A 26667-nucleotide genomic window follows, 5' to 3' on the forward strand; every position below is an offset into this window, starting at 1 on the left:
GTCCACTTATCCCCTTAGAAGGGAAAGGTCAATGGTAATCAATACAAAGTTGTTGTGAGTGATCACTTTATCCTATGATGAAACATTTCTATCCTGATGGTAGTGGTCTCTTCCAGACCCATCCATAGGGCATGAGGGGTCACTGAATGGTTTGATATTCATTAGAACTTTGTACCTCATATGCCATGTCCTTTGCAGTCACTAGATTTCAACCCGAATGACGGAATATCTTTTGGAAGAACGGTGTTCATCCCTCCAGAAGAGTTCCACAGACTTGTGCCAAGGCACACTGAGGCCGTTCTGGTGATACATAGGGGTGGCTGTGGCTCAGGAGGTAGAGTGGTCGACCACCAATTGGAAGATTGGCAGAACCTTGTGAAACTCCACTTTTGTGTGCATAAAGGATTCATCGTTAAAGGACTATGGTCACAGTCTGTTAATAAAGACAGATTGATAATAACTAGTAAATATGTTTTAACTAAGGATAAAACTTCTTTAAGCAACCTAGTTGGGATGGGGTCGAAGACAGGATGATTTTTTAGATGAAGAAATAGTTTGTTAGTTCATGAAGGCAGAAACAGTCAAAATATATACAGTCATGTGAAAAAATTAGGACACCCCATTAAATATTCAGTTCTTTATTAAAAAATGTTCACATGTCGATGTATAATCTCATTGTTATTTATCTGTGGAAAAGAAAGTGATTCAATTGCAGGTAAACAACAAAAATTAAAATATTTGACTCGGCCATTCCAGGACTCTCCATTTCTTAGTTTTCAGCCATTCCTTGGTGGATTTACTGGTATGTTTTGGGTCATTTGGCGCTTTTCCACTACACAGTTCCAGCACGACTCGCCTCAACTCGCCAACATTGTCATGTTGCAGGGTCCAGTTCCGCTTCAGCTTTAATTATTTTACCGATGGTCTCACATGTTCCTCAAGCCATCTCTGATACACAGTAGAATTCATGGTGGATTCTATGATGGTGAGCTGGCCAGGTCCTGCTGCAGCAAAGCATCCCCAAACCATGACACTTCCACCTCCGTGCTTCACAGTTGGTATGAGGTTATTTTCCTGGAATGCTGTATTTTGGTTTATGCCAAACATGTCCTCTGTTCTGGTGTCCAAATAATTCAATTTTAGACTCATCTGTCCAAAGAACATTATTCCAGGAGTCCTGGTCTTTGTCTATGTTCTCTCTGGCAAACTTCAGTCTGGCCTTCACGTTTTTCTTAGAGAGCAAAGGTTTCCTCCTTGCACACCTCCCATGAAAATTAAACTTGTGTAGTCTCTTTCTGATTGTAGAGGCATGTACTTTCACATCAACAGTAGCAAGAGTCTGCTGTAGGTCCCTTGATGACATTTTAGGGTTTTTGGTGATCTCTTTTAGCATCTTGCGGCCTGCTTTTGGGGTGAACTTGCTTGGACAGCCAGACATGGGCATGTTGGCAGTTGTTTTGAATGTCCTGCACTTGTAGATTATTTTCCGTACAGTGGAATGGCTGATTTCAAATTCTTTTGAGATCTTTTTAAATCCCTTACCAGATTCATAAGCTGCTACAATCTTCTTTCTGAAAACATTTCAACTGTCAGGGGCACACCAAACTAAATGTCTGAGGTTTAAATAGGGCAAGCCTCCTTCGAAATATTGAATAACAATGTTCTGATCATTTGCGCCTAATGTGATACACCTCTGTGTGATTTTAGCTATTTTAAGTGGGAATGAATATGGGGGTGTCCTAATTTATTCCTCACCAGAAATTGCATTTTTTTAAAATTACATTTTACAGAAAGTTTTAAAAAGTATTTTCTTCAGTTTTAATTGTTTAGTTATATTACTTGAATGTGTCAGTATTGTTAAAATTGATATTAAATATCCATATGTCCAAATATGTTAAAAAACCCACAGGTATTCATAGGGTGTCCTAATTTTTTCACATGACTGTATATGCTTTTATAGCCGTTTCTAAAGTTACTATGTTTGAGGATAAATGGGTGCCTGATGAGAGCAGGAGGTGATGAATTCTATCTGTAATAGTTAGAATTTTATCATTGAATAAGCTCATGAAGTCATTACTATTGAGAGCTACAGGAATACATGGACCAATAGACTCATGACTCTTTGTCAGCCTAGCTAAAGTGCTGAAAAGAAACCTAGGTTCTTATTCTCAGGCAGCTCTGGCATTACAGAGGGTATGCCTGTATATTTTAAGACATCTTTCCGGAGTAAGCAAGATTCTTCCAGTTTGGTGGAATGCCATATCCTTTCATGTTTTCATGATGTTTGCTTTAATTTCCGGGTTTGGGAGATATGAAATATAGGAGTTCAAAAGTTATGAATAATTATCTGATAAAACAGGATTCTGTGGAAGGACCATTAAATGTTCAATGTCAATGCCATATACTAGAACAAGGTCTATGGGTTGTGTCTCGGGTGATCCAATCACAAGTGGACAGTCGGGACATATTGCTGTCCACATTTGTCTCTATTATGCGTCTTGAGCAGTCTTGAGCTGAAGACTTGTGTCCAAATTGTGTTGCTGCCTACATCACTTCCACAAGAAAGTCAAATTGCCCTGCAGTTATTACATCATTCAGTCAGGCGCCATATTTGTGGTTTCTGCAGGCTAAAGAGCTAAGAGATAATGAAAATGTTTCAAGAACTAATATACATGTACATCTGTGCTCCTCTCCATGCTCTCAACAGCCATGTCCTGCTATGACAGATATGTGGTTGGACCACCTCTGTAAGTGGTTTAAGTGATCAGATCACAATGTGTCTTGGAGGTAATTTACACTTGTATTTAGCTCTGTTCACTTGTGATGGAATCACCTAAGATGCATGTTAATGCCAGGTATAAACAGGGTGTCAGAGAAGCCAATTGAGTCTAATAATACACTATAACAAATATAATTGGCATCAGAGTCTTCAAGGTTTGGTGTAAATGACTTGGAAAAAGACTTTCAACTGAGGTATGATTAAGTTTAGATCTAAGGTTGTTAATAGGCATAAGTTGAAAATGGCTGCAACTCCACCTCATCAGCCAGGATGTGAGTATTAATATGACTGGCTGGATTCATTTAGACATATTCTTCATGACACAGGCAGGTTTCAGTAAGATGAAATTAGTCAATATGATAATCTAGCATTACTAATGCAGCATTCGATGAAAGAGACCCAATAGTTAAGAACCCACATTTAATTATTTCTTCTTGTGCTATTGCAGTGGTGGGATAACATTTATTTAGATTTTTATAATTCCTCTTTTTCTTTTCTTTTCTTTTCTTTTCTTTTCTTTTCTTGTCTTTTCTTTAGAATGAATTGATTTAAGAGGTGTAACCTACTAAACCTCCACTGCCATGGTTACATGTAAAGGTGAATGATACAAACTACTCCCACGTGTTGTAAACAGTTTTGAAACTGAATGTCCTTGAAATAAACACTAGACCTTAGTGTCTGGTACTTTGGCGTAGTCTGTTTTCCACAGAGGACTATGTGAAGGACAACCAAGTGCATTTAATGTGCATGTAAGATATAATTGTAAGACCCTTCAAATCTCAACAACATGTAATGCAGATCTTAACATAAAGCAAGTTGATTGCAGGATTTGATAGTGGAAGGCAGGCCAAACACTGCAAAAACGGCCCCTCTCAAAATAAGACAAATAATCCTGAATCCAGCCAAATTGTCTTGTATTGAGCAAAAAAATCTGCCAATGGGGTAAAAAAAATTTAATTGGTTAGAATTCTAGCAAAAAAAGTCTAGGCACTGAATACTCAAAATGTGCCTTAAAACTAGACAGAAATGCTTAAAATTTCAATTTTCAATCCGTGCTTACTTCAAGCAATGAAATCACACTTATTTAAGACAGAATTCCTTGAAATGAGTATTGTAGTCCCTGGTTGAGCAGATTATAAGAATTAATATCTTAAAAACAAGATAATAACTAGCAAATAAAATCTAATAACTTGCAAATAAAATCTAATAATAAGCAAATGAAATCTTAAAATATGATTTTTTTCCCCAGGACATGCAGCAAAAGTCCTCCGGCCAGGATACGAACCGGGGTTGACTACTTACGAGGCATGCACTCTAACCATTCAACTTCCTGCACACCCTAAAATAAGATTTTTATCCTTTTATATTTACCTAGCTGCGAGAATTGATGTCTTGATGCAAGATTAAAGACTAGCAAAAAAAATCTTAAAATAAGAGACAATTTCTTGAAATCACAGAGTTATTTTATTTCTGCATTCAGAAATAAACAGTACAAGAACATCTGGTGATTCTGACTGCCACTAGCAAGCACACTACTGACTATGTACTATAACGAAGGAAATGCATAAAGATAAGAAGATGCATTATTTGTTTCACGTAGTTCTTATAAATCATAAAACATGAGATATGAGAAATAAGAGAATAACATGCAGGATTTACCCACTTTGTGATCGTATAGGTTTTTCAGAAATTCTTCAACAATAACAAATTTGTCTTAACTTTTACATTAGTGAAAACAGGAAAAGGCTAACACCAAAACACACTATAAGATCACTACGTTCCACAGGTTCCTATAGCTCCATGATGCAGAACAAGCTTACTTGATGAAAGCCCTCCACTCTGCAATGGCTTTCTTGTACGATGCTGTTGAATCTCGCTCATGTATTGATGATGATTTTATGGCATATGAAAGAGAGATCCTAAACTTGGCACAAGCAACTTAACTGAAATCCATTGATAGCCTTGTAGATTTCACTCCATATTACAGCTTTACTGTGAAGGATATGGTATATGTGCCAATGAAATACTACCTTGGGGATGTGATTGGACTACACAAAGCCTCACCTGATGTAGGCCTATTGTAAAAGGCACTGTGTTTCATGTCAATGTAATTTGATTATAAACTTGTGCATTATTGACACTTTCATATAGCAATTTTTTCAATTGCCTTTTCACACTTTTTTTGCAAGAAAGATAAATAGTTCAGCAATCTCTGAGTTCATAGCATTCAAATTCAAGTTAATTGCTAAGAGTTTTGAGTGAGGTTCTTCAGTTTGATCTTGAGGTTGATCTTCCAATTTGTTTTGATATATTTCTGCTATTAGCTGTAACTCTTAAATGGTATACAGTCGTTGAGACTTTTGAAACTTTTTTTTTTAAATAGAGGTTTCAGCAGTAGTTGTGTTAAGCTGCATTGTCATATTTGTAATGTTTTCAAAGCCAGTGAATAAATAACAACAAACAACAATAACCAAAAAAACGTTATCATTGTCATTTCTTAGAATTCTTATTTTAAGAGCAGCCCTGTCTTAAAATAAGGAAAACAATCTTTTGCCTTTGCTTGAATAATTTGTAATCTATTGCCTTACCTTGTTACTGGTTAAATACAGCTTGATATTAGCTGGAAAAACATATTAAGAAAAATTTAGATATATTTTCTTAAAATAAGACGTTTTCTTATGTAAAAATGCGTGACAAGATTATTTTTCTATTTAGACAAAAAATAAGTCTAATTTTCTTGAAACAAGTCTTTTTTTACTTTCTTAGAAATCCGTTTTTGCAGTGAAAACGAAGATGAAAACAAATGAAAAATAAATATATACAGCTAGCCAGATGAACATCTCAGAGTGACTCCTGGGCATGTTCACCAATTTGCAGCCTGCAGACCCTACACACACCACATAAAATGGTAATTAAATACTGTAGACCTAACAATGAATAGTTTTTGTCATTATAACCTGTGCTGTGACATGATTAATTATAGTGTGTGCAAAAATCTGTTTTTTCTTGAGACCTGCTGGGCTCCATAGGCATCAAATAATTGGTTGTCTTCAGATGTGATAATCGACTATTCCTTTACATTCATAGGTAAAATCTAATAAATGCATTGTCCTTAGTTTGTATAAACATTAAATGTAATTGTGGCCTTGCAGCCATTCTACAATGATAAAGTGGAAGATACTCAGGATGTTACAGGTGCCTGCCAGTCATGTTCTCAGCCCAGAGAGAAGAGACACCACAGTCCGCCATACTCCAGCCACAGTGTGAAGAGGGGCAGGTCTCAGTGATGGATGGCAAAGCCCGCCTGAGCATATTGCTCCCTCAATAAAAGCTGCCCTGCAATCCACATGCAGCTAAGGGTGTATTTTCTCTTTGGTGCTCCCTCCTCCCTCCTCTTTCCACCATCGCTTTAAGAGCGAAAACTGGTTTAGGTGTCAGAAAGAATGATGCCCCTCGTCAGACTGTGACTCACTTCTGAGCGGTACCCACAGCTATATTCACAGCAACTGGCTCTCTGTTGGTGTGCCTTGTTTTTTCTTTCTGTTCTCATTTTTACGAAGGACACATAAAAAAACAAGAAAGACAGAGGACACCATCAAACCTTCTCCTGGTGAATTCAAAGCCCAGATTATGTTTTAGCCTGTATTTTGCTTTTACAGACAAAGCCACGGCACTAACTGTGAAATATTAAATGCATGATGAGTTGATTTTCAGAAATATTCATAATCTTGTATAAATACAGCCACTGGATCCGTTTCTTTAGGTTGTGAATATGTGAGTAATAGTTTGATTTGATTGTTGATGATCTGACACTAGTGTGGAATTTGTACTTCTTAATACCTGGTTTAAAATGTAAGATGATTCATAGCAACACATCTTTAAACTCATACCTGCAAAGGTGCAGCACTCCATACACAAAGTCATTTATACATTTGAAAATAGACAGGAAGTCTTTAGACAGGAATTTGAAAAAAATGTCAATATAGTTATGACTTAAATTTAGAAAGTTATGGATAAATCAACACAATGTTTTAGTTTAATTATCACAATTTATTTTACAAAAGAAAATATAGTACCAGTACTGGTAAACAGTGTTTACAGTAAAATCAATTCACTAAAACATTTAGATTGGGAAACTGTAAGCAATACATTCAGTAAGTGTTGGACTGGTGCAAAAATGGGGCCAGAAAACATTTACTTGTAAAGGTACTTGTGTCATAAGTATAAACTGTATATGCTTGATATTGAAATGAAAACAATCACTATTAGCTATATATGAGTCAGTTTCATAAATCATTAGTAAAATGTGTTAATGGAAGATTTGTTCCTTAGCTTGAGATTACAACTACTTTTACTACTATTACAGCTGCAGTAAAGAAGGCCACACGATTAGTACAGTCAGCCTTTATAAAACTTTGTTATCAAAAACTTGACTTTTTAGTTGTGGTGGAAATATTGTTGTAAAAATATAGTTTTTCAAAGGATTTGATATGAAAATGTGTTGGTTTTTGTCTTTAAAACAAACTAAACTGAAAAATGTTTCAGTGTATTTATTCATAATTTATTGCAAATAACAATAACGTATAAACTGTTGATTGATTGATTGATTGATTGATTGATTGACTGACAGACAGACACACTATAGTCTCTGGTGATCCTCAGTCAGTAGTCAAGTCAGTAGACAGTGCAGTTAGCAGAGGAGCGCTGGGTACACAGGAAGTCACTAGTGACCTCTCTATAACCTCTCGCTTCAGTTAGACCACTTCCTATTGAACAAATGAAAGGAGAAATAGATATGATGAGCGTTTGTCCACAGACAAAGTACAGGTGGAACAGTACAAAAATGACATTGTATGTTTAAATGGCCGTAAATATTGTGTCAGTGATGGAGTTAAAGGGATTTTCCTCTTCATTACCAAATATATCCAATAAAACATGGATCAGAGAGAATTAGGTTGAACATTGAATATGGTTGTGAATTCTTAAGTTCAAAGAGGAAACTCATCCTCCTATTGTGCAATCTTACCTTCCATGAGGTTGTAGAGGTTGCAGTAGTTGGTGCCATGGTCTTTAATGGCATACCAGGTCTCAGAGACGGACATGGCCTAGAGACAGAGTTACTGTATGTCAGACTGCACAGAATCAGAATCAGACAGACAGAGGCAGTAATGAGTAGTAAGGCAGAGACCATTAAAGAAAACATTTTACAGTGAGAGATTGAGATAGAGAGAAAACATGGAGAGAGGAAGGAGGGAGAGAGACATGGAGGACAGGGACTCAGACTGAGAGGTCAAAGGCTGGATGACAGCTAGTTTGGTTTTCCAGAAACTGTCAGATAAGAATTTTAGCAAGTGCAAACCTACTGAAACGTGACAGCAAGTGAAGAAATTACGGGAGACCAGCCGGAAGTTGATGTCATCCACACACCTCTTAAAGGGAGTGGTGTGTTTTGCAGCTATAAAGTGGACAGAAGCAGACTGCAACTGCAAAGACACCAAATCATGTTTGAATAAAAACCACTGACATAAAACCTCCACTGTCCAATTCAGGGCATCCGAACCTTGCTGATGAATTATGTGAACTAGAATACCATAACTGAATTTTATTTTAAATGACAATAGTGGTGCATCATTAAATGGAACAAATCACAGTATCTTGACACATGCCCATTCAACAACACAAGCCTCAAAATTGTGCAAAAATGCAGACAGAAATTTAAGACTTTCATTATTTCAGTTGTTATAATGCCTTAGTGGAATACAATTCAAAACCTGTTACGCTTGTCACGATTAAAAATATTCTGTCAGCATTTAGTCAATAGTACCTCAATCACACAGTTATTTATTATGGGTGGGACACACACATACCGTGTACAGGCACTTCTGTCCTCCCATGGTGCAGCCAGCCATGGTTCGCCACTTCTTAATCTGTGAAACCAGGGATTCATAAACCACTTGGCATGGTATCCCAAAGTACCTGCAGGAGAAAAATAACGCACTGAATGTGCTTCTAGGTCCATGTGATTGTCCTAAAACACGAAGGGCCTGAGTTACTAAAGGTTTGCGTCTATAAATAATACCTTTGAAGGGCAGGTATTAACCAGCTGCACACTGTGCACAGATGACTTCTGTTACTGTGGAGAGGAGACGGAGGCACCATGACAGAATATGCAAAGAACAGATTTTTTCCACCCATGTCAATATTTTTGGAGTGGAATATTTTTGATTGTACTAACAACATTGACTTTGTCACAATCACTCTCCCATATGTCGGTTTTTCTGGTAATAACTCGATTATTTTGTTATAATTCAATATATTTGTTAACCTCTTTCACTAAAACCTCTAATTTCATGGGATCACATTTCATTTTGCGCTTGCGGGTTTCTGCTCGTCCAAACTCTCCATTAAGGCACGCAAATACTGCTGTCTGCATCCTCTTGCACCTTTTTTCATTTACTTTCCTATCTAGACTGTCAGTTATTCTTAGTAGATCACCCGCAAAACGCGCTATCTATTGCACTGCACACGCAAATTAGTACCCTTTATTTGGGATCTTAGTAAATCAGGCCCTTAGACTTACAAGAGGATTGGAAAGGACTCACGTGTCCATTTTAAACAAAATGGTGCCATCTATTGGGCTTTAGTTGTGATTGCTATTCTTTGACCAGATGTCAGTTTTCTGTTTTCTTTATGATGAAAAGCTGACTTTATATTACTGCTTTTATTACAGCAGTATTTTAGTAGCATAATAACTTAAAGTTTTTGTGCTAAATACATTCCATTGTTTATTTAATTTAATTGTGGGTTTTATATATATATATAAATAATTGTATAGAGTTTAAACAATACAATAAAGATCAAAGTTTGGTCAGTGTCTCTGTTACTAAAGTGTGGCGTATTAAGAGGCCCTGCTTAGGGTTTCATTTCCACTTAGAGTGGGTTACTAAATAATAGAAAAAACATCAGTTATATAATCTGGATATGCCAGCCCCACACAATTGACAAAATGCAGAAATGAAGTGATGTTCAAAATGTCAGCACCCTAACATCTTAAAATGTAACACTCATACATTAATGAAAAAACAAGTGGACTCTTGTTCCATATCAAATCCTGTGTGTTATTTAATGTAAGAAGAATCATGTAAAACAGCCAAGCTAATGGTTCTCAGAAGTTCTCAACTGACAGATCAGGGGGAAATCAGGTATAGGAGAACTAGAGGAGAATTGAGACAGTGTGAGACAGGGAATTTTATAAAGATCATGTCAAGATGATAAGGTGGTACAGTGCCTCACAACATGAGGGTTCTGGATTTGAAGCCACTGGCTAGCTCGGGCCCTTCTGTATGTTCTCCATGTTTTCCCTTTGCCTGTGTAGGTTCTCTCCGGGTACTCTGGCGTCCTCCCACAAACAAAAAACATGTAGGTTAGGGTAATTGGTGACTATAAATTGCATGTAAGTGTGAATGGTTATCTGTTTCTCTGTGTAGCACTGTGATTGACTGGTGACCTGTCCAAGGTGTCAGCTGAGATTGGCTCCAGCTCCCCCACGACCCTCTCAGGGATAAGCGGTAAAGAAAATGAATGAATGTCAAGATGACCTGAGTTAAATGAAACATAGTGACACTGAGGCTTTTCATTATGAGGAATACTGGAATACTGTCTGAGGCCAGGAAGGAAGCTTTTGAGCCACAATAGAAATGGCATCTCAGTAGCCTGCTCTGTGATTCGACTGCCAGTTAAATTGATAACAGCTGATGAGATGGACAAATGTTTACCCAGCATACTCCCAAATGTACATACTGTAGAGTTGTTTTAAATATGAACAAGCATGTGAGTAATCTTAGTGAGTCCATTAGCACTACAAAAACAAACAACAACAGCAAAATTAAGTTTCTAGTCTTATTATAATTGTTTGATTGTTTGTACATTTAAGTAATGACATATTATGACTTTAGGATCATGACCAATCATATAGACAGTTGTTGTAGTACAGTATGAATCATTGATTTTGATGTGCAATTATATAACTGAAAGCCTTAACCAAGATTTGCATTGTCATGCCATGATCACAGTATTTCTCTTCAGTATTAGAGCTGTAATCATATATTTTCACGACCTTTGGAGCACAGATCCAAAACACACTAGTGCCCATCATTCTGGTGGGGGATCCACTTCAGTCATGGCTGATAAAGGGTTAACCTGACACTGGGAATCTGACTGAAGACCAGCCTTGTGAGGGAGATATTTGTGTTTCTCATGGTCATTCACTGGTCATTTTCTATCCTGGGAGCAGTAGGTCATGACCTATCTCTTTCAGAGCAGTTCATTTCTCTGTCTACTGATGTTGGCTGGGATATGCAGCTGTCTTGATAAGGCTGACTGTCTCCTATGCTAACCAAGGTCAGGTTGTTTTGATTGAAAAGAAATGAAAAACAACAAGTACATATAATGCAATTCAATGCATTGGCATTGCAAAACAAACAAAAAATAACAACCAAAATTAAGTTTTGAATGTTATGGTGGAAATGTTGCCAGGCAATTTATTGTTAAGTTCTCTTTCACAGTGCTGTTAAGGTTTGGCTGCTTGCTAGGCTGGCACAGTGTGTGAAATCATGAGTTATGGACATTTCATGTAATCCATTTGTATACATTGGGCCTGGTTCACTAAAGGGTACGTGTGTAAAAACGTGTGCAGACTTGACATCACCTGCAAAAAATGTGCAAGCTGATCTACTAACGCAGCGCACTGAGGTTTGTGTCTTTTAAATGTGCAAGATAATACACACTGTCCATTTAGTACGTTTACCATAATGAATATGTAATATGGGGCGGGGAGGGAGGAGAAAATGCAAATATGTTATTTAGCACGCGCATTGTGATTTACCAAACCTGAAGGTAATTGTACTGATGGTAACTGCGTCTATAAATAATACCTTTGAAGGACAGGTATTAACCAGCTGTTACTTTGGAGAGGAGGAGACAGAGACACAATGACAGAATACACAGAGAACAGGTTTCTTCCACCCGTTTTAATATTTTTGGAGTGGAATATTTTTGGTTTTACTAACAGCATTGACTTTGTCACAAATACTCTCTATATAGTGTTTTTTCTGGTAATTTTTCTTTGCTATATCTCAATATATGTATTAACGTCTTTCACTAGAACCTCTAATTCCATGTGATCAGGTTTTATTTTGACTTGTGAGCTTTCTGCTCGTCCAAACTCTCCATTTAGACACAAAACCCTAATTTAAATACTGATATCTGCACCTGTTGCCATTTATACAGTTATTCTTAGTAGATCAACCGCAAAACACACACTAACCAAACGTGCAATCTGTTGCACTGCACATGCAATATAGTACCCTTTATTTGGGATCTTAGTAACTCAGGCCCATTGTGTACTCAAACTCTCAGGTCAACTGCATGATTGCTAAGATTTAAAGACAATATATTTATGGTCATGGAATCCTTTCCTCTAGTGCCATGACGTTTGCTGACATACTGTATGTCCTTACTTCAAATGACCTCATGGCCTTTCCTATAGTACTGTCTGTTAAACAGACCTCACATTTTTATTCTCACATTTGGCAAGACTGTAAGTACAGCAGTATGCAGCAATAGAGCAATAGTCAGACTGCGATTAGATCTAGCTAGTCATCACTTATACATACATATTGTGTTTCTGTGACTGTAATTTACAGTAATTATAAGGACAACAATTCAAGTACCACAACATAAATGTAATACAACTCACAGTCTGACTGACATTTCGTCTGATAATTAGATGACAGTTCTATGGGAACTTAGTGAAAGGGGTCCAGTTAATATCCAAAATCTCTAAAGCATCAACTGCAGGCAGTATGAAATGATGAGATGTGACATATCTATAGTCACTATCATCTAAATAATAATGCCTGTGGAATTTCAGTGAAAAATGCAGACCCTCACCAACACTGAAAGAATTATACAATTGCCTGACAGTGGCTTCATGTAAATATGAACTGAACAACCTAGCAGCATCTTTTCAAACTAAAATATAAAGATAGTACTAAATATGTTATTTGTGTTACTTTATTATAACTAATATACATTTTAACAAATGATTTTGACTAAACTTCTTCTAGCTGATGGCAATATTAAGCAGAGGAAAGGAATCTATAACAAATAACATCAAAGAATGTACAAAAGAAATAACGCATACATACCATTCTACTTTGCATTGGGCATGGAGCGGTCCGGCACAACAAAGCTTAGGTGTGCCAACTGCCAGGATCACTGCAAGGAACCAACAAACTGTATGCATGATGCACCAAACAGTCTCAACAAAGTTCAGTCTGGGCTTAATACTCAGACGACAACAGCTCTAGTTTTTCTGAGTGAAAAAAGGGCAAAGAATCACAGGATGATCATGTGCTTTTCTGAAAAGGAAACAGATTAAATTCAATTTACTTCAGAGGAATGGACAATAAAGACAGGCTGCAGAGATATTTGGTGACACCTAGGGGCAGTCTGGGATAGAGGCAGACAGCAGTGCGTTTCTCTGCTCAGCTTGTCACACTACTACAAAAGATCATAAGATCATGGGTTTTCCTCTTCTAAAACCCTGTTGGATTTTTTGACCATTTCTCTTATTAGAAATTGAGTAGTGTTCAAAGGTTGACATACCATTAATGCTGTTTCCTTAAGAAGTCACAATGGATAAAGATATGGTGTCTTATCCAATCAGAATCAGGTTTATTGCTAAAGTAGGTTTGCACATACAAGGAATTTGCCTTGGTGTTGTGGTGCATAATAGCATAATAATAAAAAGTTGAAGAGTGCCTACACAAAGGAAGAAGAACACACAACAAAAGACGGGTGATATAAATATATAAATGAGATTGTGTAAAATTCTCTAAAATAGCTGTTGACCTGAAAAATGATGTACACAATATTGACTGGTAATGTTCACAGTATAGTAGTACATATGGTGTAGAAGTGTAACATAAAGTGTAACACAAAAAATACAAATAATTGCATTAATGTAACATGCCATGGTAGATGTGATGGATTAACAGATGTGCAATGTAAGACGCATGTTCATTACATTATTCTTGGTGGAGTACAAGCATGAACATCTGTTGTCAGATGTTAGTTCCCATATAAATTAAATTATGACTGCATCTAACAGCCTATAAGGTTTGATTAAAAACCCCACTGCACTGATATCATTATTATTATTTGTTGTTTAAATCTTGTATAATCTACACATTGTAGTTTTCTGCCTCAATTAAACAAATACATTTTAGGCATAAAGAACCTTTTATTGCATCACTCATTAGCCTGTTCTGACTACTCTCCCAAGAGAGCATAAACGCTCATTTCTGCTTGGTTGCTCAACACTTTTGATAGTCGTGTCTTAACAAAACACGATATGTCACAGCTCATCTCACATTTATTCATGAGCAACTGGATTTAGTAAAGCAGAAATAATGAAGCAGGGTGATCACACAGTTGTCCTCCTCCATCCCACAGCTCAGGACAGACTGCTGATATTCACTAATGGGTGATCACATAAAATGTGTAATATCATATCTATCATGATTCTTCTATGTTACAGTATCTTCTTTCCTTTTAGAGATTTTTAAAAAACAAAACAATGTATTGCCATGGCAAAAATGATCTAATCACACGGTTGATGTAAAAAGTAAGCTATTACAGTCCCTTAAATTTGCCAAGCAGAAACTATATGAGTTTGGGGATAAACCTGGACGATATCTTGCTAACCTTGTCAAGAAAAGGGCAGATTCTCAAAATATAGTTTCTATTACTGATTCTAGTGGGGTTAGATCATTTGATACCAGAACCATTAATAAACACATTATTTTACTCCAATTTATATATTTCCGAACAGCCTGACAATGCCCTGACCCTTATGCGTCAATTTTTTGCAGATTTGAGACTTCCCAAAGCTACGGAGGATCGAAAATTACAACTAAATGCCCCAATTACTAGAGAGGAAGCGCTACTTGCTTTGAAATCTTTGCCGTCCGGTAAGGCCCCAGGGCCAGACGGATTTGGAAGTGAGTTTTATAAGGAGTTTAGTAGTATTCTTTTAGACCCTCTGCTGTCTATGCTTAATCATTCGTTTGAAAATGGGATCCTACCTCAATCCCTTAGGGAGGCCAACATTTCTCTCATCCTTAAAAAAGGAAAATGTCCCTTGTTGAATCTATTGTTTATGAATAACCCTGAATCTGTTAAAAACCTCTGCACTAACCTTACTACTCTCAGTACCATCAGAGCCTGGAGATCCATTTGCTCTATAGAAGGCCGGGCTCAGTTATCATCTCCTATCACTCCCATTCTTGATAACCCGGACTTCCTGCCAGGCTGTGAGGACCAGGGCTTTAAAGTATGGGGCAACCGAGGGCTAAAGAAATTAGGTGATCTATTTAAAGGCCAGATTTTACTATCCTTTCATCAGTTGCAACAGCAATTTGGCTTATTTAATCAAGGTGACTTTCTATAGATATTTATAAATTAGAAATGTCATAGTTAAAGACACCACCCTAATGACTAATAACACCTCTTTGTGTGTGGAATAAGCCCTGTCATTACAGATTAGTAAGAAATGCATTACTGTTTTTTATAGCGCCCTGAACTCCAAGTCTCCTCTTACCTCTCAAACCACCAAGCAAGCTTGGGAGAAAGATTTAGGTGTTGCTATAGATGATGCTGACAGGCAGGAGGTCTGGTCTCAGGCTATGAACATTTCTGTGTGTAACCAAACCAAATCCACACAGTTTAGAATTGTACATCGCACGCATATAACACCTGTTGTCAAGAACAAAATGGATGATACTGGAAATGTAATTCTGAGACTGGTAATCATGTTCACTGCCTCTGGTCATGTATGAAGTTACAAAGGTATTGGTATGGTATTGTGAATGAACTGTCTGCTATCTTTGGTGTCTCAATACGGATGGACCCTACGTGCCTTATACTTGGTCTCCCGGATGGTCAGATCACTGACAGTAATCACAGGAGACTTTTCAATATACTGACTTTTGCTGCTAGAAAGAACATTCTGCTCTTCTGGATCAAGAATGCTGCCCCAACAAAAAAATCATGGCACAACATTATTATGGACTGCATTCCTAGTGAATACATCACATGCATGCTTCACTCCAAAATAGATGTTTTCATTAAGGTCTGGGACCCTTACTGGCAGCATATTGGGCCCTTGCTGTCCTCTTCTTTGCTACGTGGATTCCCCAGATCAGCTTAGCCTGTCTTTGTGACTTTGTTATAATGTGATCACTGTCTAACAACAAGCACCTTGTCGCCTTGCTATGTTTGTATGCTCTGTATTGGTTGTCATCTGGATACTGCTTTGTTCTGCTGCGGGAGATTGAAAGGGAGGAGAGAGAGTAATATAATACCCGTTCCATCACACTTTGACAGCTATTGTCCTGAGGCCCCGCCCCGACCAATCAGATTGCGCGACGTCATCCCCCTTTCGTCCAATCAGCATGGAGTATTTTTTTGTAAGTCCCGCCTCCTTCGTCCAATCAGATTGCATTATGTCATGCGCAAGTCCCGCCTCCTTCGTCCAATCAGATTGCAATATGTCATGCGCAAGTCCCGCCTCCTTCGTCCAATCAGATTGCATTACGTCATGCGGAAGTCCCGCCTCCTTCGTCCAATCAGATTGCATTACGTCATTCCCGTCATGCGTGTGATGATGCTGGCGGTTGACCAATGATAGTGTATGGGTGTTTGTGTCGTCATAAGGTCCGTCCCCCGCGAGCTGATCTATTTAATTTAGGCCTTTTTCAGGGGATCACTGAACCGGTTTGTGACATTTTGGCCTTACTTTTTTAATACTTGCTTGGTATTTTGTTATTTTGTTAAAAAAAAAAAAACATGACAAAAAGAAGTACTAGTGTGTGTGTGTGTGTGTGTGTGTGTGTGTTTGTGTCTGTGTGAGTGTGTGAGAGTGAGTGTCTGTGTGTGTGTGTGAGAGTGTGTGTGTGTGTGTGTGTGTGTGAGTGTGTGTGAGTGTCTGTGTGTTTGTGTGTGTGTGAGTGTCTGTGTGTTTGTGTGTGTGTGTGTGTGTGTGTGTGAGTGTGAGTGTCTGTGTGTGTGTGTGTGTGTGTGTGTGTGTGTGTGTGTGTCTGTGTGTTTGTGTGTGTGTGTGTGTGTGTGTGTGTGTGTGTGTGTGTGTGTCGCGGGGGTGGCTGGCCTGAGAAAGTTCACATTCCGATGTATTTTCATCAAGAGCGCTTGTCTTTTTTACAATTTCTATAAAGCGTGACAAAGGCCGTCTTCCGAAGGAATGTCATTGTCTTGTCAGAATTTCTACAAGGAGTTTTTATCTGAAGCACCTGATGCAAGAAAACCTGACAGATCCATGAGCATAAGAATACGTGAGAGAGAGAGGACCTTTTGCTGTGGTGACGTCATGTCATTCAAATATTAACGCTGGTGAGTGTGAACCTTACAAATTCCTCGTTTTAGCTAAGGGTTAATGACGGGTGAAAACAATAGTTTTTAAAAAACCAAAAACCTATTGTTATGATTAAGCAGTGCAGAAATTAAATAAGGAGCGGTATTTGGTTGAATAAAAGGTCAAAAAGCATACAAAAAGTAAAAAAAAGCCTATATAAGCGTTATACTGAGAACCATGTGAAGAAGAGTTAGACATTGCAGTTTGCAGTCTGCAGTTAACCCGAAAACAGGAGCACACAACTCTAAACATGGCTAACGGTAAGTGTGTTACCCTAAATTTAATTTTTTAATTTGACAAAATATTCTAAGAGTGTTTTATTCTCTCTCTTTTTTTAAAAAAGACTTATTTTTACAGGCGTTTACATCGATGGATTTAATACACAAGAGGACGTTGATTATATGAATGGTAAGTCTTTGTTTAATTTCATATACTTGATATATAATGTTATATAAAACAACAACAACTTAATAATTATTTCTCGCCCTCTCCTAGTCGATACATTGTACCCGGAGGACGCAGGCATCTTTGAAACACCTGCTGCTGCTGCTGCTGCTGCTGCTGCTGCAGAAACAATAGATGATTTAGATCGTTTTTTCAACCAACCTATGCAATCATTTGTAAGTCAGGCTCCAGCGGTAACGGGAAACGCCGAGCCTGCCTTAGACACACAGACGGTTCCAGAGAGACCGTCTACGCTCCCAACCCCTGTGCCAACGGTGACGCAGACGACGGTCACAGCACCCTCAGCTCAACATCCGTTGAGACAGCTGCCGACGGTCCCCAGGGCTTCTTATGGAAAAAAGCATATTTTAAACAACCCCACCACCACCACCACCACCACCAGCAGCAGTAGTAGTAGTAGTAGTAGTAGTACCAGTAGTAGCAGTTCTGAGCATCGACGTAAACGTGGTAAGTTATTGTTTTAAAAATTAAAAATTAAAAAAAATTAAAAAAAACCCTATACATATTTTTAATTTTTTTTTTCTCATTCAATCAGGGTATCAAGGTGGAAGACCCCGGCGCAGGAGGTTGAGGAGGTCGAGGAGGAGCTGTTTCAGATGTGGAGAGTTTATAAGAGCAATTGAGGGGTTTATGGAGAATGTGAGAAGGATATGAGTTTTTTTTTCTTTCAGGGGTGGGGGGTGTAGGTAATTAAAAAAAAAAAAAGCATGGAGCAGCCGACTCCGGCTGACCCCTTGACAGCTATAAATCTTGCGTTAGACGAGTTGAATCAACCTCAGTCCATCCTAAATAGTCTAAATCATTTCCATACGTTATTGGATACTTTCAGCAGTGAAAATGCTCTTTCAAACGAAGCCGCTGTCACTCCTCTTTACCTCCCTCCTACTACTGCTCAGAGCACGTCTTTAACCGGTGTTTCACACACAGACCGTCTCAATGCCTTAGACACTGCATTGCTGTTTTTAGAAAATGATACGAATGCCCAGACGGGGGGAAACTTAACCCCTGAGAATGCCGGTACAGGCCCGCAGGCCGGTTCATCAAATTCCGATGGCTCACCCACGATGCGGGAAATTTCACGGTCTAGATTTAACAACATTGAGATAAGGCAAATTTTGCAATTTCCAATGCCGGCAGGCGTACCGGATTATGGTGAGTTTTACGGCGGCGTTATGGGGGCTGCTCACGAGTTGTGTGACAAGGTATTTTCACAGGCGCACGATCACGACGTCATACAGATGGAGTTACGCTCAGACTGTTTTACAAAAAGCGTTTCAAGCATAGTGAGACCCTCTCAGGATGACAGCGGGGGTCTAGTCACTTTTCAGAATCTTCTGGACGAACTTGTGCAGTCTAATATGGCTCTCATGACTGATGGGGGCCTAGAGTTAGTGGTGCAGTTGATAAGAAACCCCCGCGGAGGCAGTAAACGCAGGCTGGACTCTATGATAGACAGCGAAGTGGTTAAAAAGAGACGAAAGTTTCTGTATGTGGTCGAGAATCCCGACAACCGTTTGTGTTTCGCCATTAATTTAGCTCTCCTGCTGAACCCTTACATCACCGATGGAGAGGCTGAAAGAAAGGGGCGTGAAATTCAGAGAGCTGTAGGATTATCTGAACAGACGGATGTGGGTTTCACGGACGTGTCTCTGTTTGAAAACTATTTAGACTGTAAAATTGTTGTGTTTTACAGAAGTGAAGGCAAGCGCTCCCTCTGCAAATTTCTGACAGCGACCCCCCGCAAAGATAAAACTGTGTTTTTGTTTCTACACCAGAATCATTACTATGGTATAAAAAATCTAAAGTCTTTCCTAGGCACTGCTTACCTATGTGATTTTTGTTACACAGGGTACACTAGCGTCTGTAATCATCGCTGCAACGGTCATTGCTCCGTGTGTCTAGACCCCTTGTGTTGTAAACTATACTTTTCCCCCCTGCTGTGCAAAGATTGTAACAGGACGTGCAGGTCGACGCATTGTATGTCTAAGCACAAAGAGCATGTACAGAGAGCCGCGGGAGCAGACGTGTTGGCCAGTCAATGCGATCTGTATAAGCAGTGTGGCAAATGTTTTAAATTATGGTATACAGGGGTGACAGGAGGGTGTAAGCCTCACGTGTCTAAAACTAAAATGTAAGATTTGCGGCACTGAAAATCTCCCAGATAATGGGGCGCGACACCTGTGTTACATACAACCGTTAAAAGTTGACACAACGCACACTAGCAAAATTGTTTTTTACGATTTTGAGACTTATGCAGACAGGAGTGGTCTTCATGTGCCCTTTTTAGTGTGTGCCAAAACACTCGAGGGGGTCAGGTGGAAAGCGAAGGGGGAGTCCTGCGCGCGTCAGTTTATCAAGCATTTCAGGTCACCCGCCTATGCCAGAGCGGTGTTTATAGCTCATAACTCGAGAGGTTTTGACAGCTATCTGATTCTCAACGCCATGTTAGAACTAGGTATAAAGCCATCACTTATCATGCAAGGTAGCAAAGTAATTTGTTTTACAGAACCCGATTACGCGCAAAGATATATAGATTCATTGAGTTTTTTGACTATGCCTCTCGCTACGTTGCCACAAGCGCTCGGTTTTGAAGATAAAATCAAAGGCTATTTCCCTCACGCATTTAGCTCACAGGCTACTCTGAAATACAAAGGTTGTTATCCTCCGTCAGAGGCATATTGCGTAAACCGCATGACGTCGGAGGGAAAGCGTAAATTTGAATGTTGGTACGAGACAGTGTCTGGTGGCGTGTTTGACTTTGAGAAGGAAGCCCTGCGTTATTGTCAGAATGACGTGGATATTCTGTCTAAAGCCTGCACGCTTTTCAGAAACGGCTTTTTAGAGGAGACAGGCGTAGATCCGTTTAGCCGTGCCACGATCGCTTCAGCGTGCATGAAGGTTTTCTGCACTCGTTTCCTTGTGCCTGAAACACTGGCGTTACCCCCTGCCGATCATTACAGACGTCAATTCAAATCATTTTCGCACTGTAGCATTCAATGGCTTGAATGGTTAGCGCAGAGCAAAGGCGTATTTATTCGGCACGCGTTAAACGCAGGGGAAAAACAGCTGGGCCCGTACTTTGTTGACGGTTACTCCGAGCATGCCGGTGATAAATGTGTTTATGAATTCTTGGGCTGTTTTTACCACGGTTGCGCCGAGTGCTTTCAGCCTGCTGACGAATGTCCTTTAACACATCGTACGTTTGAGGATCTTCACTCGTCCACGATGAAGAGATTAGAGGCTCTACAGTCTTTATTTGGGGTGCGTGTCGTTGTGATGAGGGAACACACCTGGAGAGATTTGAAGCGGAATAACGCCGAGGTTCGTAGCTTCCTTGAACGGTACGATGCGCCTAGAGCCCTGGCTCCCCGAGAAGCATTGTACGGTGGCAGAACGTGCGCCTTTAAACTAAGACACACAGCTCGCGAAAGGGAGACTGTCCACTATGTCGACGTCACCTCTCTGTATCCTTATGTTAACTGTGTTAACGCTTACCCCTTGGGTCACCCTACAATAATCCACAAGGATTTTAAAGATCCGCGGGAGTACTTTGGGTTAATCAGAGCCCGTGTTTTTCCGTCGCGAGGACTATACTTTCCTCTTTTACCATACAGATCCACCGGGGGCAAACTAGAGTTTACACTTTGTCGCGCATGCGCAGAGTTGAATTTCCAGGGCGATGCGTGCACACACGACGAGGAAGCCCGGGCCTTAACGGGTGTGTGGGTTACGCCTGAATTTAACAAGGCTCTGACTCTAGGTTACCGCGTAGCCAAAATCACAGAGGTGTGGCATTTTGAGCGCCAGGATGACACAATATTCCTAAAATACATGCAAACATTTCTCAAGGGTAAACAGGAGGCGTCCGGGTATCCGGCTGAGGCTGTAGATCGTGAGAGCAAGGAAAAATACATTAGGGAATATCAGACTCATCAGGGAATTCTGTTGGATCCAGACAAAATCAAACCTAATCCGGCAAAAAGACAGGTGTCTAAACTGTGTCTCAACAGCTTCTGGGGTAAATTTGCTCAGCGCAGCAATCTGAGTCAGACGGTGCTCGTCACAGAGCCCGAAGAGTTTTTTTCATACATGTTTTCAGAGAAGCATCGCATCAAATACTTTTCCTTCCTGAACGAGAATGTCGCGCTCATACAGTGGGTGTACGGTGATCTCTACATAGCCCCGCCCAACAAGGTGGACAATGTCTTCATTGCAGCTTTCACAACAGCATACGGTCGTCTGAAACTGTATAGTTATTTAGAGCAGATGCAGGACAGGGTTCTTTATTGCGACACGGACAGCATCATTTACACAGTGAGAGAGGGCGAGAATTCCCTACAATTAGGACATTACCTGGGAGATCTTACAGACGAGTTAAATGGTGACACCATCCAGGAGTTTGTGGCTGCTGGTCCTAAAAGTTATGCTTATCAGACTAGAAACAACAGAGTGGTGTTGAAAGTCAAGGGCATTACCCAAACCCACGAGTGCTGTGAAAGAATTAATTTTGATAGCGTCAAAAAGCTGGTGGAGGGGTTTGTGAAACGCGCGTGTAGAAAGCACCAAAGCACAAGCGGTGAGCAGGAGGGGGAGGAGGAGGAGGAGGAGGAGAACAAAAAAGTGGGGGTTCTCTCAACTCCGCAGCACACCATTATACGTGATAAAAAGGGCTTCTTTCTAAAAAACTCTTTATTTCAGAAAAGGTTTCGTGTAGTGTTTGACAAGAGACGTTTGCTGCCTACGGGTCATACTTTACCGTTTGGTTATTGAGAAGAGAGAAAAAAAAAAGAAAACAAAAAAAAAATGTCGCACCATGCTGAAGAAATTGACTTTGATCCTAGACTGTGTGTACCTTTCTCATGTCAAATTGTGGGTCCTAGCGGATGTGGAAAAACTTTTTTTGTAAAGAATGTACTGGAAAACTGTGAACATGTGATGCAACAAGTGCCTCAGAATATTGTCTGGATTTATACTTCATATCAACCCATGTACGATGAACTGCAAAAGAAGAATAAAAATATAAAATTTATCGAAGGAGTGCCTGATTCTTTTGAAGATCCGGAATTGTTTCCACCACACCTGACTCATCTCATAATACTGGACGATGTAATGTTACAGGCGGCTGATCACCCCGAGGTGGTGCGCATCTTTACACAGTACAGGCATCACAAGAATATGAGCGTGTTACTGCTAACCCAGAATGTTTTCTACAAAGGTAAATACAGTCGCACCATCAGCTTAAACAGTAATTACCTGGTGCTGTTTAAAAACCCCAGAGACAAACTGCAGCTCAGTGTATTAGCTCAACAGATATACCCCGGCCAAAAACAATACTTTCTTCAGAGTTTTGAAGACGCTACCCAGGATCCATTTTCATATTTAATTGTGGACCTAACACCAGCCTGTCCAGAACGATACCGACTCCGCACGGGAATACTGCCTCATCAGTGGCCCGCCGTTTATTTGTCTAAAACCAAGTAAATAAAAAATAAAAATATGTCGGAGCGCATAAAAAGGCACGCGCCTCTGCTCAGAGCTTTGAGTCATTCTACGCCGCGGGGACGTAAAGATATTCTGAAACATTGTTCTTCCGACTTTCTCCAGTGTCTCTGCGAGATCTGTTTAAACTTGTTAAAAGGAAACATCCCTCTGAGCACCTGTCAATATAAAAAATTGAAAAAGCAGAAAAAAATCATCAGACTGTTGGCCAACAACAAAACGGCTCTGAAAAACAAACACAAGGCTCTAATAAAACAGTCTGGAGGCTTCCTTTTGCCACTACTTTCAGCCGTAGTGCCCATGGTCGGTCAGCTTCTAGGAGGCTTGATAAATAGAGGATAATTGAGTAAAATAAATTCATAAATAAATAAATAAAAATGGCTCAGCCTAAAGCCAGTCATAAGATGTATTTACTCAACCCCCAACAAATGGCCCTTCTGAAAAACTCACACCCCGTGCCTGCCTTGGTTGTGACCGGAACCGGGGGTGAAACGCAAATGATGAGACGCACGGCCGAAACAGACTTGGATGAAAAAATGAGGGGTGTACTGAACGAACCGGGGAAAAACCCTTATGTAAAAATTAGAAAAAATACAACGCTTTGCTACAGAGATATCTCAACTTTGTCAAACAAGGTGTTAAAGAGGAGGACGGTCGCATTAACCACCCTAAAATCTCTGAAGAAGAGAAAGCCGCAGATGACAAAGGTGACAGAGATGGAGGAGGAGGAGGAGGAGACGTCCCGCTGCGGGCGTCTTTATTGGATGAAACAGGTGAAGAAGTATTGCTTCAGATGGCTCCTCGGGATCGAAAAAATGCATCTTATATATTGAAAAAGATAAACGAAAGCGAGGGAGGCTGGACACAAAAGGGTGAATTTGTTTACAAGGGAAAAGCAGTGAAAGGTTCTCATATGCTAGATCTGATTAAACATTTGTCGGCGCCTTACAAGAAAACCCCTCGGTCCACACCCACGGGCTGGTTGGGTTTTTTACATACACTACACTCCCTCAACATACCGGTGACCGCCTTGCATAACCCACAAGTTAGGGAGCAATACCGTCAACTCAGGCTGAACGAGGGGAAGGAGGGGTTTGGGGGAGTGCAGCGAGCCTCAAAGAGGAATATTGTCTTATCCCCGCGTTGGAGTAGAGCGCTAGAGGGAGGGGTAGCGCGAGAAACACTAGAAGAAGAAGAAGAAGTAGTAGAAGAAGAAGAGCCAACTCTCTACCAAAAAAACAGACAGAGAACGTCAAAAAGAAAAAGTCCATCATCTCTGGCTTTCCGGTGGACTTCACCATCACCAGCGCCACCACAGGAAAAGACTAAAATTACCAAAACAAAACGTAAAAAGCCGAAAACTCCTTGGATAAACATTTCCTCGTAAAATTAACAAACTAAAAACTAGTAATAAAAACGCCTGAAACAAAGTTACAGTGTTTTTTGTCTTTTTTATTTTTTTCACAAGTTGTAACAATCTTTAAACATTTGTAGAGAACAGACTGTGTGATGAAAAGTTTCAGCACTTTGTCGCTTCAAGCAGTTTTGATATTTTTCCACAAAACGACTAACAGTATCGTCGTTTTTAAACTCATCCTCATGGTACAAAGATAAAACATTTTCAAAAGTTAATCCACTGGCTCTATGACATAAATAATAAACACAATGTTGACCACAGGTGGTAGACAGGATATGCTGTAGCTGTCTGTTGTGATATAAAACAGTGTCACAACGTTTTTCCAAAAATTGTAGAATTTGTTTGGGATAGTGTATGAAATTAGGAGAAAATCCAAATGAATCATAAAAAGTACCCGTGCCACTTTCTTCCAAAGTCAGAGCCAGCCAGTGTTCCCCTGGCATATGGGAGGGGTGTGTGTTTACAATCATGTACGTAGGTCTCTTGAAGTTACACTTGAGCAGAGGTAGCTGATCAGCGGCCCACACACCGCAAAAAGCCTCGCCCAGTAAACGATGCATGAGAGTTTCTAGTTCAAGGCTATTCATTTTTTTTTTTTTTTTTTTTCCCCTGTGTTTTCTTCTCCTTCTCCTTCTTTAGTAATAATCCACCAGCACCTGTCGTTTAGAGTTGATCTCTAAAATAGACTCGTAGCAAGCGTACACGATAAGTGTAGTTGTGTGTGGCAGAGGAGTCCTAAATCTCATTTCTAGTCGTAAATTACCGCTGGTTACGGGGGATAAAGCATCAGCATCTTCTCCTGCCTTGAGATTGAAGACAAACAAAGAGTAGCCCTGTTCAAACTCCCTTCTGTTGATGCTCAGAGGTAAATCTTTCAAGTGTCTCCCTGTAGCCGTGAACATGTTGTAAAACTCTCTGACAGACACCCCGTGGTTAAATTGAGGCTGGAATGCTTTTGCTGGCACCTGTCGGCCATCTTGACATAGGGCCAGATACTCGACATTGTTGTGAATAAAATTGAAAGGAGACAGATCCCTTTTCCCCGTAAAAGCCTCATGGTGCACCATGCCCAGCAAAATGTATTTGGGCATGGTGCCTAGAAAGAGATTCTCTTGGTTGCATATTCGCGAGTTCTCTGGTATGGAGTACGTTTTGACATTCACCCGTGACAAGGGGTAGAGAGCGTTGCCCCTCATTAAGGCCGACGCGTGACCTAAACGTACGGCGGGGGACACCGTAGCTTTTTTGACAAACAGAGAAGCCCCCTGTATTCTCAGTCGAAAGGTGGCATTAGCCGCTGACATGAGACAGAAATCATCGCCGGCCCTAGTCAGCTTGATTCTCAAATCCACCGAGTTCAAAAGAAGCCTCTCGCAGAAAAAGATGTCAGCGTGGAGAGGCCCCATCAGATGTAGTTCTTTGGATCTGGCTGTAAACCACGCCCTCTCTCTCAGACCTCGGTTAGGACCATCATCGATGACCACAGAGTCCATTGACCCGGCCGTGTCTTTGTAAAACAGACCGGCGCTGAACTGTGTGCTTAAGCTTTCTTGTGAAAAGTTGAGCAACGTTTCTATGATGGCCCTGTAAGGATGTGTCGCGCTTGACTGGGAAATTAAGCGATCCCCTAGAATAACGTCGCATTGACTAAAAAGTGTATTCAGAGGATAATTGATCAAGCCTACAGCGGCATCTGCTGCCAAGTCAGTGCCATCGGCGTTGGAAATTTTCACCCTGAGGTGCAGCAAGGTGTCGTTCAAATCTAGATATTTGTCACCGTCTCCGGGTATAAAAAACTCTATCGGTCCATTATCTGTAATAGCGGACAAAGGTAGAACTTCTGTGTAGAGTTTTTCGTCGATAGACAGCTGAGTCATGGGAGCTGAAAATAAATCCAGCTCTGCCATACTACACTCTGGTGATTTGTGATGTAATAAAGCCATCTTGATTCCTAATTTTTTTTTAATAAACTTTTTATTTATTTTTTATTTTTTTTTGAAAAAGGATGTATCT

General features: G+C 40.0%; 1 protein-coding gene across 1 annotated transcript; it reads right to left on the reverse strand.

Annotated features, from left to right (window-relative positions):
- Nucleotides 1–7453: 7453 nt before the first annotated feature.
- On the reverse strand, nt 7454–13085 carry LOC134002590 (uncharacterized). Its single transcript, XM_062441941.1, has 5 exons — nt 12988–13085; nt 8647–8755; nt 8143–8262; nt 7806–7884; nt 7454–7545 (listed from the first exon to the last, which is right to left on the reverse strand). The coding sequence occupies exons 1-5, from the start codon at nt 13083–13085 to the stop codon at nt 7454–7456; spliced, it is 498 nt and encodes a 165-aa protein (XP_062297925.1).
- Between the last annotated feature and the right edge of the window lie 13582 nt (nt 13086–26667).

This window comes from Scomber scombrus, chromosome 20 (assembly GCF_963691925.1).
Source record: "Scomber scombrus chromosome 20, fScoSco1.1, whole genome shotgun sequence".
NCBI lineage: Eukaryota > Metazoa > Chordata > Actinopteri > Scombriformes > Scombridae > Scomber > Scomber scombrus.